This window comes from Leptonotus elevatus, chromosome 7, assembly GCF_054856555.1.
Source record: "Leptonotus elevatus isolate MCC_2025b chromosome 7, RoL_Lele_1.0, whole genome shotgun sequence".
Classification (NCBI taxonomy): domain Eukaryota; kingdom Metazoa; phylum Chordata; class Actinopteri; order Syngnathiformes; family Syngnathidae; genus Leptonotus; species Leptonotus elevatus.
Window position 1 is genome coordinate 20703578 of NC_141245.1, and position 18438 is coordinate 20722015.

General features: G+C 41.9%; 1 protein-coding gene and 1 long non-coding RNA gene across 5 annotated transcripts in view; one reads left to right on the forward strand and one right to left on the reverse strand.

Moving 5' to 3' along the window:
- rtn4rl1b (reticulon 4 receptor-like 1b) overlaps window positions 1–2654 on the forward strand; it is a 145763-nt gene extending 143109 nt beyond the window's left edge. For both annotated transcript variants that reach the window (XM_086080478.1, XM_086080479.1), the window contains one exon: window positions 296–2654. In XM_086080478.1, the coding sequence (XP_085936604.1) occupies window positions 296–1180 (885 nt within the window). In that variant the 3' untranslated portion in view covers window positions 1181–2654. The remainder of the gene's footprint in view (window positions 1–295) is intronic.
- LOC147171442 (uncharacterized) overlaps window positions 1–7570 on the reverse strand; it is a 100409-nt gene extending 92839 nt beyond the window's left edge. For all 3 annotated transcript variants that reach the window (XR_015095568.1, XR_015095567.1, XR_015095566.1), the window contains exon 1: window positions 7374–7570. This is a non-coding gene — a long non-coding RNA (uncharacterized LOC147171442). The remainder of the gene's footprint in view (window positions 1–7373) is intronic.
- Window positions 7571–18438: the final 10868 nt, after the last annotated feature.

Consider the following 18438-nt stretch of genomic DNA (forward strand, 5'->3'; position numbering starts at 1 on the left):
TGATTCCCAGGTACCATGAATTGGAACAGTGCCGGTTTAAACGTGAAAGTTATAATAAAAAAAGCCTAATAAAACACTTGCCGAAAACGTGGGCATCTGTCAACAACAAGGCCAACGAAGAGACGGAAGTGCCTACCTCTGAAAACCAAGGTCCCTTATCCAACAACACAGACCTCACAAACATTCTCAGATTGTTGAAAATATTCCCAAAACAGTAAGAGATTTTTGTTCAGCCAGTGTAACCTTTCAGCCGTAGTGCAATTAACAACATTACTTTGTCATCTTGTCTCCTCAGCAAAATCATCTGAAGTTCCTGCAGGATGACACGTTCGCTGACCTCCACAATCTGAGCCACCTGTTCCTGCACGGAAATCACCTGTGGAGACTCAACCAGAACACTTTTCGAGGTCTTCGTGCCCTGGATCGTCTCCTTCTGCACCAAAACCAGATCGAGTGGGTTCACCACCTGGCGTTCCATGACCTCAAACGTCTCACCACCCTCTATCTGTTCAACAACTCCCTCATGCAACTGTCAGGGGACAGCCTGGACACGCTGCCCGCTCTTGAATACCTGCGTCTCAATGACAACCCCTGGTCATGTGACTGCAAGGCCCTCACGCTCTGGGAATGGTTGAAACGGTTTAGGGGCTCAACGTCCACTGTGGGCTGCCAGGCGCCTGTGGACATGGTTGGCAAAGACCTGAAGGAACTGCGCAAGGAGGACTTCTCCAACTGTTCTCCAAATTCTGAATCCAGAGCCCAAACCAACAACTTATCTGGCACGGTCAGCCCACCGTCCCTGAATCGCGGGGTTGTGGCGGGCTCTGGGGGCCAGAGCAACGTGGTGAACCCCTCCAGGGCCGGCCGGCCTCGTAACTGCTCGAAGAACCGCGGTCGGGGGAGCAAGGGGAAGGGTGACAACGAGGTCCACCACTCCAAGGAGGTCATGGCGGACAAGGAGGATTCCTCTCCGGATTTCTCAGACGGAGGGAAACACGATCACACGTCCCCAGACGGCACCGTCACGAGAAGGAAGCACAAGTGTGTTCCGCGGACGACTGTTCGACCCCCGAGTGGGGTTCAGCAAGCCAACAACAGGGCAAACTTATTCCAACCTTTATCATACGTCTACGTCCTTGTGGTTGCCTTGACGACAAACACAAATGTTATTCTGCGCTGATCTACGGCAGGTCTGGTGAAATTGAAAAGAACACAGCCCTCAACACACTATCGCTCCTGGCCCCTGTGTCTTTTATGTGTGTGAGTGTGATTATGTGTAAGTGTTGTACAGGAACCGTAACCATTCCGATGAGCACAAAACATCAGAAGGACTTGCAGGGAGTCCCCCTGACTAAAAGGTTCATGCAGACCAAGCGTGCACTGCCAGCTACAGCCAGGTTTCATGTTCATGTGTCTTTATCTTCAGCTCTGGACCTCCAACAACCAAATATTGAGCCGAGGCGAACATATGAGCATAAATTTGGTCTTCTTTAACATGTTCTATCGCGCGAGAGAGTTTAACTGACTGACCGTCACGCTCCAGTTGATCTCTTGCTAGCAGCAGATCCAAAAAGAGCCAAAATATTCATTAACAGACCTGGGAATGTAAATATTCCTCCCGACAAAATGGAATTTATAGCCACTGTTGATTCAAGGCCATAAATAGCACGGAAAACAAGCTTATTTACGGCAAGAAACCGCTACAACTAACTCCACACAGTAAGCTAGCAATCGCCCCTCTCCAACATGCGAGCCTGCCTTCTCCTTTACACTTTCGCTCCTGAACCCACTGGATATGAAGCTGCTAATTGTGTCGGGATCCTGTGGACTGCCATGTGCTAGAACTCTCGCTTCCGTCTTCAGACGAAACCGCGAGCGTGTCTGTACGTCGTGCTCGTATGTTTTTTACTTTCCAAGACACAGAGTGGACCTAGCTAGCGATGATCCCGTGCTGCAGGGCCAGCAGGACATGTCAAATAGGGCTGTGTCAGGGGTTCACTTACTGAGGAAGACATGTTTTTCCTGAATTACTTGGTCAGTGGCATACAAGACTCGAGGCAAAAAAAACATTTGCGACCTGCGTGCGCTACCTGAACGGACTTGTGTGATTTTAACCCAATACAAAAGAACAATTTGGAAGGAGCATGTCAAACGGGGAAAGACTTTTGCCCTCTTTCTGGGATCGGTCGCGATCCAGGACAATTGACAGAATTCTGTAAAGCACACACTGACTGACTGACATGTATGTGATGTGCCAGCAAGCTTCTGGAGCTTATGTGCCTCCCTCTGTTGGACTTCAATGGTGTTTGTATTGATGATGTAACTATGGAACAGACAATAGTGCTGATATTATACATTTACTGTCAAAATATGAGGGAAAAAAATATCAGTGGCATCAATTTATGATAACAGGGTTCTGGCTCCTTAAATCGGGAGATGTTTTTTTTTGATCAAGCTCATTTTTTTTTTCATGGTATTTTTTTCAGAACCTTCATTTGTTAACGCACAAAGTTGTCAACCTGCATCTTCTCTTGTTCTATGATTTTGCATTTGTGTATTCTTTATGTTGCCAGTGCGTTAGGCGTGGCGTCATTCCAAGACTCCGAAAAAAAAATTATAAAGATATTAAAATCTATATCTTCTTATGTCTCACAGTAGCAGCCTGGGTCTGTTTATTGATGCTGTTATGTTTTATAGGCTTGTTTGGAGATAAATCAATGTCGCTCTCATTTTATTGCTGCTCAATTCATGTATTTTTTCCCCAGGTAAACAAGAAAGTGCTCTGTCAGCAAATGTGGCTGTTTTTTCAGGTTTTTCATCTTTTGCTCTCGCTCTCACTTGCAGTCAAGCTCCCCCTATGGAAGTACAGCCACAGAATGCAAACAAAGAAATCGTTCTCCTGCACACAGTGAAGAATGATCTTTGCTCAAATACACGAGAAACCTCAAAGGACGTTCAGAATCATTAGCAGAGTCAAGAGGGGGAAAAAAAGATCTGACAGTTCCATAAACCACCTGAAAAGTACTTTAGTGCAATTTGGAAAACACTGTATTTTCAATAATATGCTTGAGATTCACTTTTACGTGTTACTACCTTTTAAATAACACATTCTGTCAGATGATGAATGGGCACAAATGCCTGAAATTATTTTTGTTTAATTTAGGGGTGTCAAGCGATTACAATTCTTTAATTCTTTAATTTAACATGAAGTAACTTGTGAAATTCTGCACATTTTTTTAAATTGTCAAATAAAATTTGACCCCAGTCTCCACAAATCTATGCATTATTATTAAATTTATTACTGCTCAATTTTGACGTGGACGTGTCTGCTGCGTTGCGACTGGAATTCCCATTCAGTCATTAATCACACGTTAAAATAAATGAATTGTGGCGTTAAAATAACTTTAAATTAACTCAAATTAACGCATTAATTTTGACACCCCTAGTTTAATTACATTATTCAGTTAACACCCATCTTCTAAGCGTTAGCACAAGCCACCCAACTAGCAACATTAGCAGCCAGATGTTGTTGGATTTAATGCAATATAAATATAAACACTGCCCTCCAACAAAGCGGTGAAGAATTATCTTTTGTCTGCGTCGATGTATAAGCAAGCTGTTAAATGATAAATGGGGACAGCAGTGAGCACGCTCGCAACCATTTGTATTTGTTTGCGAGCGCTCACGTGTGGGAGTCGCTAACAAGCTTGTTAGCACGCATGCAAACATCCATCACGCTCGTTAAAAAAGAAAAAAAAAGAAAAAACTTGTGCTGTCACGATTATTTTCAAGTAAGACAAATATCATATCACGCTTTACATTAGGGCTGAACGTATTTGAAAAAGCAATTGCAATTTTTTTCCTCCTCCTCGATATTGCGATTGCGATCGAACGCAATTATTTTTTCAAGATCCTCTTCCCATGTATGTTTTAAACAAACAACCAATACATTAATCTGTAAACTAACAGTCAGTGTAAAACAAGGAACAAAATAACTAACATTGAAAAAAAACATTTTACGTTTACAAAATTAACAAAAACAAAGTATAATTATGGCAAAAATATCATTTGTATTCATTTTCGGCAATTCATTTCGTACTTGAGCCTTTGGGGTTGATTTTAAATATGTTAGGGGTGTCAAAATGAGTGAGTTAATTTTGAGTTAACTCAAAGTTCGTTCAACCCCACGTTAATGACCGGCCCTTACTTGGAAAGCCTGTACTGGGAGAAATTTGCGATTAATCGGGAGTTAACTATTGAAGTAATGCGATTAATTACGATTGAAAAAAATGTAATCGCCTGACACCCCTAATTTATATTTAATTCGGCAGCACGAAGAAAGAAGGTCGAACAGTCATCTGGAAGTTTTGGTGCTTTTGCGTTACCAATACAAAAGATGAGCTTTTTGAAATAATTAAAACCAATAAAAACTAACAAACCTGCTCTGAAAACTAATGAAAATAATATATTTTAAAAATGAACTCAAAACGAAAAAAAAAAAATCACTATAATGAAACTTCCCAAACTATTATAGTATAACCCTTGAGTACCCAGGTAGAATAAAAAAATAATAATAATCTGCAATACACTGAAGCACAATATAGCGAGGGATGACTGTACTCACTTTTGAAATATTCAAATCGTGTCTATTAACGTTGAAACAAAACGACGTGTTTGTCGTGTACATTTCAGTCAAAGTGTCGTCGCGTTCCCCTGCAGGTCATCCGCGAAGACACTGTTTACTTGTTTGGATCGCTCCGCTCTGCCGTGTTGCAAACACGGCGGCTCCCCGCCGTAAATGCAGCTGTGATTTTCCTAATTACAGAGCCGCTCGCTCCGTGACGTCCCTGCTCACCTGGTTTTCTCGGCACACGCGGCGCCTCGTGGAACGCTTGAGTGGGGCGAATCGCAGTCAGACTGGCATTTATGGAATAAATCACCCGGAGATTAATAAAAGGGGCAGAGCCCTGTCATAAATTTGCCACAAACAAAACAAAAAACGCACTAGAACGCCGCGCCCAAAAAGTTTCTAATTGAAATAAACGAGAGCAAAACAAGCACTACTAGCATAGGTCGTTAACGAGACGGCTTCATTTTTGACCTCCTTCCGGTTCAAGCTGCTGAAGTCACGTGACCTTGCGGTCTAAAAATAGCATTTGTGCGGTACATCAAAATGGCGGAGAGTGATAAACTGTTTTTTGGGTTAACACACATTTGACCTCCAGCAAACTTGCCTTCTCCCATTTTTGCATTTACCTTATTTCATAAGCATTTCATACAGTTCAGTAGTTCACCGTAAAATTTCATGCAAGAAGATAGCGGCATACTGCCACGTACGTTGCGTTACATAAAGTTATGTTGAATATTTATAAATGAAGAAAGCAATTTAGTTCTGTACTCGAGTAAACTGTGTTTTACCATTCACGGTCTGTATTTCTAAAGAGGTCGCAAGTCGGAGTCCTTCGAAAGTGGGATTTCCGAGTTCCCGTCCCACTTCCCACTTTCCTTGAATGCAGCATCAATCCGAGTCGCCAGCGATTTTTGCGCAGCGCTACTAAATATAACTAGTTTACAGATTATTTGAGCTCATTCTTTTATATAAGCACCACATTAAATTGTCCATTACACTTTATGGCAGAGCCACTAAAATAACATTCGCTCGGACTATCGGTTTCCATTTGGCTTTTAATTGATTTACTGTCACTGCTGTGGGGGCATTTGATTAAAAGCAAGCTATTAGAAAAATGGAAAGGCCGACTGGTGGGAACGAAGACGGCGTGACACCAGACACCGTGATTAATAGCCAAGAAAAATCCTTTCAAAAACAAAAATCACAAAATGCTTAGCACCTATTTTCCCAATTTAACCACAAAAACACTTTGTCATCCCAGCTGGGTTATTTTTGGCCTATTTACGGCAACTGAAATCCCCCCCACAAGAGCGGCGGCGCGCTGCTCCATTTCTAGCGAGCAAGCCGGGGCTGCATATTACACTCCCGTTAAAGTGGACGCCCGAGGCCTTGACGGCACCTGCGTGGATTAGAGGCCCGCTAATCCGCTCGTCTCTCACCTCGAATCAGACAGATTACGCGAGGGGGGGGAAATGAAATAACCGAGAGCCACCGTCGCATGTGCCCGTGTGACAATACATCTGGGTTTAATGTCGGCTCTCTTGTCAAGATGTAAGGAGGGTGGGCTGGCTAAGTGCAATGCATCTTTTCACCAGTCAAAACAGCCAACGCTGGCTCTTACGTGCCACCACGAGGAGCTTTTCCTCCACTCTGCTTCAGATTATTTATTTTTTTCCCCTCCTGAGCTATTTATGTCACCGCTCTCGTCACGTGTAATCAAAGTTAATTGAGCCGTTCCGCCGCTTTGCTTAGCTGCGGCAGACTCCAGCCGTGAGCCAAAGACAGACAGCAGAGCGCGACTTTCGTCCCCCTTTAAAGTTTCGTTTCTCCACCCAGATGAGAGTTTGGATGTGTCACGTCGCAAATGAGGTGCTCGCAATCCTGCAATATCTTCATTTCAAAAGAGAGTTTTTGAGCAACTTCCAGTGCGTTCACAGTGGTCTTCGCTTTTAGCTAAAGGTTCCAATGACTTCATGACGGAAAAAGTTGGATTACTGGGAGATCCGTTGCATTTGTAAAGACAAACGCGACAGTGGATGAGCATTTTACAATTGGACGGCTTGATGACAATAGAACTTGAAAGTGTAATCTATGCCAGTATGCCTAAAAGTGGTAATCACAACAACAAAAAAGATAAAAATTCACTCATTCATGACTACATACTGTACCATATAGTACAACTGCTTACCTAAAGAACTATCTCTATTGTACTGTACATATGCAGGGTTGTGAGGGTTACTTTTAAAATGTAATCCATTACAGTTACAAGTTACCTGCTAAAAAATGTAGTTAGTAACATAATCCAAGTAACATAATATCAAGGTAATGTAACTGGATTACTCCAATATTGAGTATGCTCATGAAGACAAAATAAAAATAAATATCACCACGATATATATTCTATACAATGTGCCCTTGCTATTTGCGGGTGATAGGGACCCGGGCAGCCTACAAATAGCAAAAATCCTCTGTAATTAAAAAGCATGTAGGCGATTGATTGATTGAAGGCCATATGCTGTTTTCGAACTGTCACTGAAAGCAACCACATCTCATAGATAGATAGATAGATAGATAGATAGATAGATAGATAGATAGATAGATAGATAGATAGATAGATAGATAGATAGATAGAACTGCAAAATGAACTTTTATCACAGTCACAAGTTTAGCCGTGTTTATGTTGTGCAAGATGTTTAAATAGTGAATTGGTGGGAGGAAGATTTGTTTGGAAGGTGTAACTCACATTATGGTTGAAGGCTAGCGGGCGAGCTAGCAAGAAGCTACAGCGCGTAGCATGCCGCTGGACTCTCAGCTCAAACTTTCTGTCCGAGTAAGTTCCAGCGAATACCGGTCGTCATTTCCTCCTCCCGTCCGTGAAGCTTTTTCAAACTGCCCGCGTGTGGAGGACACGACTCGTCCGTTGGTTTGTTCGTTCCCACCTCCCCCACATGTAGCAACGGTCCCACTCGCGCGCGGGCGGGCGGGCAGGCGCGGGCGTGCACGCTCTCTCTCTCTCTCTCTCCCTCTTCACCTCTCTCCCTCTCCCTCACTCTCATCGTAGAAATTGTAATCCCCATTTTTAATAAATGTACCTGCAATCTGATTACATGTTTTTTCCTGTAACTGTAATTAAATCGTGTTTTTTTTTGTAATCTGATCACGTAACGGCGGCACATATGTTTAGTTATTGTTTTGAAGTGGAAGTCAACCTTAAACATTTTTTAAACGGTTATATGTTAGTAGTATGTGCCCTCACTAGCCTAAACATGACATTCTGATTTACATTACATTTGTGGAATATGAGTTATGAAGCAAAATCCAGGCGTTTTTATCCATGTCAAGGGGCGGCCATTTTGCTACTTGTTGTCGACTGAAGATGACATTACAGTTGCTCAGGGCTTAAGTAATGACCAATAACAGCGCACCTGTTTTCTGAAGCTGAGTTGTGATTGGTTGTTACCTGAGACCTGAGCAACTGTGATATGTGACAGCAAGTGGCAAAATGGCCGCCCTCTGATATTGATAAAAACTGCTGTATTTTGCTGCTTAACTCATATTCCACGAATGCAATATTAATCAGAATACTGTATTTAGGCTAGAAGGGCAACATAGAACATAGTGTTGTCAAGAAAGGATTTTTGAATTGACCTAATAGTTTGTATTTTTGGCTATTTTTAGCATTTCTTATGTTTATAATATTGCAGAACAATCGTATAGAATACATGATCGCGTGTAATCATGACAGATAATTGGAGTTCATTTGAAAAAGTGAGCGAACACCTTGAAAATTGTGCCCAGTTGTCACGTATTGACGACAGCGCGAACATCCATTGGAAGTCAGCTTTTCACAATTCTGTAAAGGATCTGAACATATTTTGTCTTTCCCCAGCACAGTGAACTCAGCGTGCGTCTCGCCGATGACTGATGTGCGGCGGATACTTGGTGGCTCTGCTTGGCTGTCTTTTGATTACTGGATTTCGCCACTCCTGCACGCTGTCTGTCTTTATTTGCTGCTCGGCGAGCCGCACGTTGTCAGGGACGTGACCGACATCACTGCCGATCACGTTCATGCCAAGTCTGGAGTCTGGATAAATATAGCAACACCGACCCACCTAGAACGTGTACTGCAAACATCTAAAGAAAAACAGGCCGTTTGGATCTTTGTGGTCTTAACTCATTCACTCCCAGACATTTTCACTGAAGCAACCCCCTTCACTCCCGGCTATTTTATCGGATTTTGACTGATTTTGCAAGGCCCACAGAATATTGTTTTCTATTGCTATAAAACCTACCAAAAGAAAGATAAGAGTCTCTTCTTTCATGAGGGAAAAAAATATTTGTATCTGTTTCTGTTTTGCAGCAATTAGCATTAGAATATAGCTAAGGTTCATCATCATTCACAAACCTGTTGAAAACACTAGGAAAAAGAGCTTGTTGCAAAATGCCCCTGGCTGATCTCTTATACTCCGCTGCCACCTGCTGGTCGTTTTTTATAACTACCATTGCTTTAAGCGACCTCTAGTTTGAGCGTTAACATAGATATTTTATATGTATTTATTACAGATGGGCAAGTACCATTACCAATTATCAGCATCATGCCGATATCCGGCTTTATTTAAAAGGTATCGGTACTCGCAAGGGGAGAATTTTATGTATCAAAGGAACACGTGGTATTGGTACTTGGTATCGGTAACTACTCAAGAGTGGAGTACTAGCATCAGTCTGAAAAAAAGCGTTACTGAACATCCCTGGTCTGGTCGGTTTTACTTCACAAGGGCCATAGTTAATAATTTGACATTGCAGATACTCCATTTTGTTCGATAAGAGAAAAGGCTGAATTTTTCTTGGGCCAAAAACAACAACAAAACGTTATCTCTTGAAATGAACCAATAAGCATCCATTTGGAGAAGTAATGACTTTTTTTATATGTCTGTTCTCTGTGGTTAAATGAAATCCATCCTTAAGTATACTGAGGGACATTAAGCGGCCCTGCTTCATCAAAGATGACTTTTTTTTCTTCTTCGCACATTATCAATTTGGGCCACCATGTCCTTTTTTTTCTTAATGAAAAAGTGCCTGTGATCGCCTGTCAAAGAAGCTTTCTTACCGCCGGCTACAAAGAGAAGACGTTATGCTGACGTGCTGCTGATTTTGTCACTCACCTTGAGGTGAGCCGGCAACACCGGCCACTTAATCTCATCTGCCGCTCCGAGGACAGACATCTAAAGGCCTCCCACCCCGCTTGAAAACTCCCGCCTCGCCTCGCCTCGCCGCAGGTGCTGACGCCCCGCTGCTTCGAGTGGAATGAAGACTTTCGCACACAACCTCAAAGTCTTTAATTCGCAGGTCGTATTCTCTTTCCATATCAGTGCCACAACTCTTTTTTTTTTTTTCAGTGCCACAACGGACTCTTGCTGCGGTCATGGTTAAAAACAAAACAAAAAAAACAACAACAAAACGCAATCGATGAAATGCGCGAAGTAGCCAGCTTTATTTTTTGACATTCATTATGTATGTATGTTTCAAGGCTCTAAAACCCCTCACACACTTTATGCACTTTTCTCATACAGGCATGAACATTTTCTCACATTTCTTTCTTGTTTACACACTTTCAATGTTCAAACTTTCAGATATGATTGCAGTGGACATGACATATTACATATACATATATCGTGTCTAAACTAATAAAAACGCATGATTTGGATGATGTCAACACTTCTGGTTGATGATTGTATCCTAGCTAATAGGGGATTGTTGGGTGTGCGATTTGATTCAGAATCGATTTTCGATTAAGAACGATTTTTGATTCAAAATGATTTGATTGACAATGATTTTTGCTTCAATTTATAGATGTTCAAGGAATCGTAATGATCTACTCCAGTCTGACTCGCTAATGCTAATTAGCGCGCTACTCGCGGCACTTTTATCACTCAAAAGAATGGCTCCACACTGCAAAAAAACAAACAACTTTTATTGGAATAACTTGATCGTGACTTTTTCCTTCTACTCTCGAATGAGGCTCCAACTTAACAGTGTATCAGACCGCGTGAAACTACACTGCCCCTAAGTGGCCAAATCGGGTACAACATGAACAGCGCTCCCAATAAAGGCACACACAAACAAAGGGAAGACCGTATAAAATAATTTCAATAAAATCGATTTGGGGACATTTAAAATCGATTCTGAATCGTACTAAATGAGAATCGCGATTCTTATGAGAAGCGATTTTTGGCACACCCCGAGTAGCTAACCACTCACAATCGCAAGTTGATTTGCATGATGTTCATGGTGGTCAAAAATGTTACATATAAGCTTGGTAAGTTTACAACACGTTACAGCCATGCATATATATATATATATATATATATATATATATATATATATATATATATATATATATATATATATATATATATATATATATATATATATATATATATATATATATATAGGGGTGTCAGGCGATAAAAAAATCTAATCGTAATTAATCGCATGACTTCAATAGTTAACTCACAATTAATTGCTAATTCTATATCTGTTCTAAATGCACATTTTAGTAAATTTGTCTTTCCATATTCAGAACTATCTCATCTTTACCATAAAGTAACTTGTGAAATTATGCACATTTTTAAAATTATAAAATACAACTTGACCCTAGTCCCCACAAATCTATGCATTATTATTAAATTTATTTCTGCTCAATTTTGACGAGGACGTGTCTGGAATTCCCCCAGTACAGGCTTTCCAAGTAAGGGGTGGTCATTAATCGTGCATAAAACAAATTAGTGTCGTTAACGGAACTTTCAATTACTGTAACTCAAAATTAACGCACTCATTTTGACACCCCTATATATCCAATAAGACAGTAGACACTAGACGACAGTATATACAAGAAAACACAAAAATAGGTCAACAAACATGTAGGTACAAGTCCTATGTCTTCCTGTCTTTTCACAGGCACTTCAAAGGTGCATCAGAAGCTTGCTCACACTCTGCAGAGCACCACCAATCACGCACTCAACACAGTCAGGAAGCTGCAGGGCGTCAGCGGTTGAGTTCAAACTTGTCTCACTCCCTCACTGTGAGTGTTGCTGCCCCGCGGTTGTGGCATTACTCACATAAACACACACACACACACACACAAACATGCTGCCTTTCGCACTGCAGTAATTCGAGCGATAAAAACACATATTTTACATGTAATGCCCGTGACCCGAGTGTGTGTTTTTTGAGCGTGCGCGTGCACCTGAACAGCTTCCAAGTAGGGTTGTAGCGCCCACGCAAGCGCCAGTCTGCGGCTTTGTTTGTAGAAACGAAGCCCTGCAGTTATGGATTTGCGATCGCATGATGTCACCTAGAGTCGTCAGTTCAGTTCTCCGTGATGCGCCTTGGAAAGTTAAATCTCGTTCTGGCTTTGGCCATTTTCCGCATGAATAGTGTGACATCATAACAATGGGAGCCTGAAAGAAAAGTAGCACAACGCAGTCCCCCCCATCGGATAACTTTTTCAGTTTGATGTGAAAGGAATTGACACGGAATGGCTTGGAGGGTAGAATCATAGCCGTTTTAGGGGCATGGCGGCGTCTGTGTGGAAAATAATTGGGCATATGCTAACATGCTAGCCGTATAAAATCTCAGCCAGTCCAACTATTTCCAATTGTCCTTTCAGCCTCCTGTTAGATTTTTTTTTGAATGCATTAAAGGAAAATTAAAAGTTTGTTCATATAACAAAGAAGCGCCACTTCCAAGCCATTTTAGTCTTTCTTACATTAGCCATGGATGAGGAGATTCAATGTCAACGGATTGGGACAACTTCAGCATAACACTTCAGATCCAGGTCGCTGGCATTTGAACAAAGACTACGGGAGGTACTACATTGTCGACCTCACAGTAGACAAAAAGAAGCTGTCGGGTGGGCGGGAGTCGTCGGAGGATGGCGGTGGACCCAAATGCGGGGATGCTGAATGGTGAGAACGTAATTATGAGCTGATGATTTGAAACACCGAAAACATGCAGGACTGCGGCTCTCTTGGGCTACGTAGCTTTTTGGCTGTGACGAGGACGACTTGGTTATGGCGACGATGGCTTGGTGGGGACAAAGGCTACTTGGCTATGACTAAGACGACTTGGCTGTGACAAAGGCTCGTCGCACGAACTTCCACACATGACATGGGCAATGCACCCGCACCGACTGGACAAATTACAAACAAACAGATTAAATACACTAACACTAATGACACACACCTGGGGAAGGGAAGACACACACACAGGTGGACGTGGTAAGACATAACGAGACAAGGGAAGAAACCAAGAACACAAGACAAAAAACACCAACCATAGACAAAAACAACAAGAACACCCATAAGAAACAAAAGCCCAAGCCCCACAGAACCGAAACATGACAGAAGCTAAGGTTCGGAATTCATTGAATAAATGCAGCATTTGAAAACCGGATGTATTGAACATAAAGATCTGAGGTGCCAGTTATTGCAACAGGGTGGCAACAGAAGCAGTAGTTTGAGGCTTAAGACCACCGTTTATAAACCAACCAGCCGTGAGTTCTCAATCAAAAAGATGCGGAAAACCAGTATCATTTGATTGGTAACTACAAAAATGGCAACTTTTAGATATTGCAAACCAAAATAATCACTTCTCTCCTCAGTTAAGTGCTTGGTTTCATAAACGCGCCTGGTCTCTCCTGTGTGTTCAGTTTCTTTTCACGTGGGGGAAAAAAATCCAAGTGCTCTTTTGTTAATGATGATATCGATAATGGTCCCGGCTACATTACATCTGACAGTTAGCGGAGTATTTTTTTACGGGAATGTCTCAGTAAATGAGCCTGCTGAAGATAACGCGCGTAAACAGACGATAAACCACATCCGCGCTAAACCGAAGACCGTGTTTGGTAAGTTAATGACAGTCTCGACTGTTTACAGCACAGGTTGTGTTTAGTGTCTGCCCATACGCGTTAAGACTGGTTGATTTGGTCGCCAGTTTGAGTTTTACTACTTTGTTCACACCTGACCAGACAAATCGCAGGCAGGGGGAAAACGATCAAGACTTTGATTTGACACTAAAGAATGTGAAAGTAGATTACCAGGTGGAAAAAAAAGGAGACCTGGAGCTACGTGGTTTCGACTTTACGGCGCCCGTGCCTCGTTCGTAAAACACCATATTTTCGTTCATTTCCCACAGCAATCGCGCCATTTTTAAGTTATTTAAAGTTGTGTTGTTGTTACCTCCAGCGACGGATGTCCGTCAGCCGGTCGGCTCGCCATCGGGCGCGTCGCATTTAAGCTTAACTTTAAACTTGAATTAGCTCCGCTCTGCCGTCCGTCAGCAATGATCGTCCGTGTGGAAACACGAAATATTGGTTCCGCCGTCTTCCGGGGTCACGCAAAATATCTTTAAAAAAAATTACCGTACAAAGTATTTTGATGTAGATATCGACTTTATCTGGGAAATCCGACTTAAGTTGGAATTTTATCGCCAGCGTAGGAACGGAACTCCGCCCGTAACTTGAGGACTCCCTGTAATTTAAACAGGAAGTTGACATCTCTCAGCTGGGCGGGAGGGAAGAAGAATCACAGTTGCAGCTCCTGTCCTCTGTCGCAGGCGGCCACTCGGCTCATGACATGAACGTTAGCGCGCTTTAAAACGTGTAAAGGTTCAAATTAGCGTAGAAGGCGCTGGGGGACTCAGAGCATCGCTAAAGCTTGACAACGAAATGAACGAGCTTGGAGAATCGGAGGCTGGAAGAACTAAAAGGATTGTTTGTTCAATGAACCCAATACAGTTGACTGGTTTGCCTCTCTGGTAATACTACGGCAAAAAAAATAAAAAAAAATAAACGATGACAAAAGCCAGAGGCACGGGGGTCTCTTACACCGGAGGGAAAGATGTGAATTGATTTTGTGACCACTTTAATTGCTTGGCTGCGTCCGCGGTCCTCCAAACAGATGGCAAAAGGCCATGACATCGATAGACAAGCCGCAGGGGATGCGGCGCCAGTTTGGAGCGCTGGTGTGTGCCCCCCCCCCCCCCCCCCCAGTTACAAGCGCTAAATTCTGCCACTCAACAAACAATCAACGCTCCGGGTCAGTGGCAGAAAACCGATTACAGTTCATCACACATTAATATCCTCTATAGTGACAAGGGTTCTTGTCCTGTGTTGATGTGTGGAGGGGAGAGGTTGGAGGGGCAGAAGCTCAGGCTGACTTGCCTCCTGAGACTTGGTCTAGGTCAGGGGTCAGCAATCTTTACTGTCAAAAGAGCCATTTTAGGCCAAATAAATGATAAAGTCTGTCTGGGGCCGCAAAACATTTGAACAATTATGATCAGATTCATTTTCTTCTACATTTCTTCATGTCTTCCACTTTTGGATTATTATTTTTTTTGCCTTTTTTGCTATCCAGTCCCAAGTTGTACCCCTACCGAGCTATCTGGTGGTTCTGAACAGGATCACAGTTGTGAAGTAAAAGGATGGATGGAATATTTGGCATTTTGATAATGAAATATAATATTTCTAAAATAGCAATACTTAGAATTCTGTCTGGACTTGAAGTTGAACTTCGGGTGTCTTCTGTTATGGTACTGGCAAGAAAACAACAGTTCAGAACATTCAGAGAGATTCACCCATTATTTTAAAATTAATATTTCTAAAATGATACCCATTTTGGAGAGTGGTGCACAATAAATTTATACTTTTTCAATTTACTGAGTGTTTTCTGGCCTCAAGATTGTTTGTAGTGTTCCGTTTTTTTTTTTTTTACTGATTTGTTTAGTGCCAATGTTCTCCGTTTTTATTAATATTGAAATTAGCTTCCCAGCAAAAATAAATAAATAAAATACTGCAATGTTATTAATGTTCTATCACTGGACAGTGTTGTTTTGGAGCGATACAGAGGAGAGAGAAAAAAGTTACTGTGATCCATTACCGCAATAAGGGAGCGTTAAATGGGAATTTTACTCAAGGCTGCTAGTTAACTGCTGAGCAGCAAAATGTGAAGAAGAGGAAAAAAATGTGGGCGAAGGGAAGTCTGCGTGACAGCCATGATGAATGGCAAGATAGATGAATAGATAAACACAGTGCAATGAGAATGAAAAATGGTACAGATTTTCTCTCTGCTTTTAATTTAATGGCAAAGAATGGCCTGCCACCTTCTCTAATAACTTTTAGCGAGCATGTTATAAAAATGTAAAAATGTACCCAGCAGTGTCCTTTGCAGCGTCCCCCCCCCCAACCCCCAAGGGGAGGGGGGGGGGGTTGTTGAGCTGTAGACGCACGCCGCGGCGTCACATCCCGGCATTGAGCGCTACTCCGTCACAGGAGACTCGTCTTTGCGCCGCTCGCTTCTTCTGCTGCATGCTAAAAATAAGATGTTAAGCCTTTTTTCTTTTTTTTCTTTTTTTTAAATAAAATCGCTGCCTCCCTCCCTTCTCACTTCGTTTGCAAAGTTGTCTCAACAGGGAGATCCTTTAGATTGCAGCTCTGGTGCAAGTCTCCTCAACAAGCACCAGCACCAAAGAATGAACTGCTGCTATCAAAAAAAGAAGGCTTTACATCTTTGCAAAGGCTTTTGTTGCCAACACGGCTTCCTCACCGATGATTTGAAACAATTCAAAAAAAAAAAAAAAAAGAACGCTGCGATGTGAAGAATTTGTAAACCGGGAAGATCCGACTGTTTTGCCGCAGCTGGAGATCCGTAAAAATCATCACCGGAGCTGTCTGCGCGCTACGTGATGATCTTTTGACGTCTTGTCCATCCGACCACCGTACAGCTTGTTGGATGCCCTCCGCACGAGACGTTACTAAAGGTCAGTGAGTGTGTACAGCATCTAATACACAGTCTTGTGAAATCCAATAATAAAGAGCTGCATCATTAAGACCATTAGAATAGGCACAAAGGAAACGGAAAACTCCAACAAGCCAAAACACATTCATCTAATTAAAAAATAATGACATGCGGGGGTGATCATTTTCGACTCGCTGATAAAAGTCCGAAGGCCGGGTGGACCTTTCATCACGCAGAAGAGTTTTGGTCAATTCTGGTCTTGTGGTGTTGACTTATTAGGTTAATCACACAATGTACTCAACTGAACTGTTGCGCTATGGGCGGGGTTTGTAAAAATTCCCAAATCGGCAACTGAAAACCGACTGAAGCAGGTTTTTGTCCCGTCGATTTGGCTCAACACAGACGATCCTTCTCAGTCCATGTATTTGTATTAAGGCTGTCAAAGTTAAAGCTTCAAAGCTTTATTAACTCAGGACTCATTTTTATGAGACTTCGCGTCAAAAAGCACTCGGCGAAAGGTGGGCGAGGCTGGAACCTCCCACGATAAACGGGCTTTCGCTGTTTACTAGGGGTGTTAGAAAAAATCGATTTGGCAATATATCGCGATATTGCAACGCGCAAATCTCGAATCGATTCAATATGTGGCCAAATCGATTTTTAAACATACATTTTTTAATGGGAATATTCAACAAAACATCTTTCTTAGGGTTAGGATTGACACATTAAAGCATGGAAGAATGTTATATTAATAGAACATTAAGCCTTAATATTTTATTTCAGTGCTGTTCAAACATGAAACAGACTGCAACCTGAATTTTCAGATAAATAAATACATTTTCATACAAATCTTACAGCGTACATGTTTACTGATTAGAACCTCCCGCGATAAACGGGCTTTCGCTGTTTACTAGGGGTGTTAGAAAAAATCGATTTGGCAATAAATATATCGCGATATTGCAGCGCGCAAATCTCGAATATGTGGCCAAATCGATTTTTAAACATACATTTTTTAATGGGAATATTCAACAAAACAACTTACTAAGGGTTAGGATTTACACATTAAAGCATGGAAGAATGTTATATTAATAGAACATTAAGCCTTAATATTTGATTTCAGCGCTGTTCAAACATGAAAAAGACTGCAACCTGAATTTTCAGATAAATAAATACATTTTCATACAAATCTTACAGTGTACATGTTTACTGATTAGTATTTTCTAAATGTGAGTTTAAAAAAAACCCGCAATAATAATTTTTTGGGGGGATTAATCGGTATCGAATCGGTACCGAATCGAATCGGGACCTATGAATCGTGATACGAATCGAATCGCCAGGGACGAGGCAATTCACACCCCTACTGTTTACATTATAGCTCTCAAATACGAATTCAAACTCTGACGCTATCAATCCAAACACGACGGTGTGATTTGAAACCGTCCTTGTCTGATGAGTCTGTAAATGAAATATTTTCTTGAAAAGACGTTGAGAGTTTTCAAAGACTTTTTTGCAAACGCGCCGGCAGAATCAGAAGTCTCCGCTCAACACCCCCAAACAAAAGGAAACGGACGCTGCCTTGGCGTCCGCTCTCGAAATCCTCTCACGTATCTTCTGTAGTCCCATCTTGGTAAATGAAAGTCAAGCCTGTCAGATCAAACGGACCACCTCTGCCTTTGCGTCCCTTTAGAACATGTAACAACCTTTGACAAGGATGGCGGTCAGCGAGACCAAGCCAATAATGAGTCTGTTTTCAGGTGAAGTTAAGAGGGAATTTTGGCAAAAGTGACGAGATTGAATTTTAGTAGAAAACTGACTTTTTACATCAGACATTTGAATCCCAAGGTCGTACTATTCGTTCAATGTAAATTCCCCCTCTAAAGTGACACAAAAATGCAACGCGTCATTGTGCGTCACTCGTGAGACAGGTTCAAGTGTTTTGCATTTATTTGAGCTTTAGATGGACAGAACCACATGATATTGCCAATACGATGGTGTGAACATGTCATTTTCATCTCA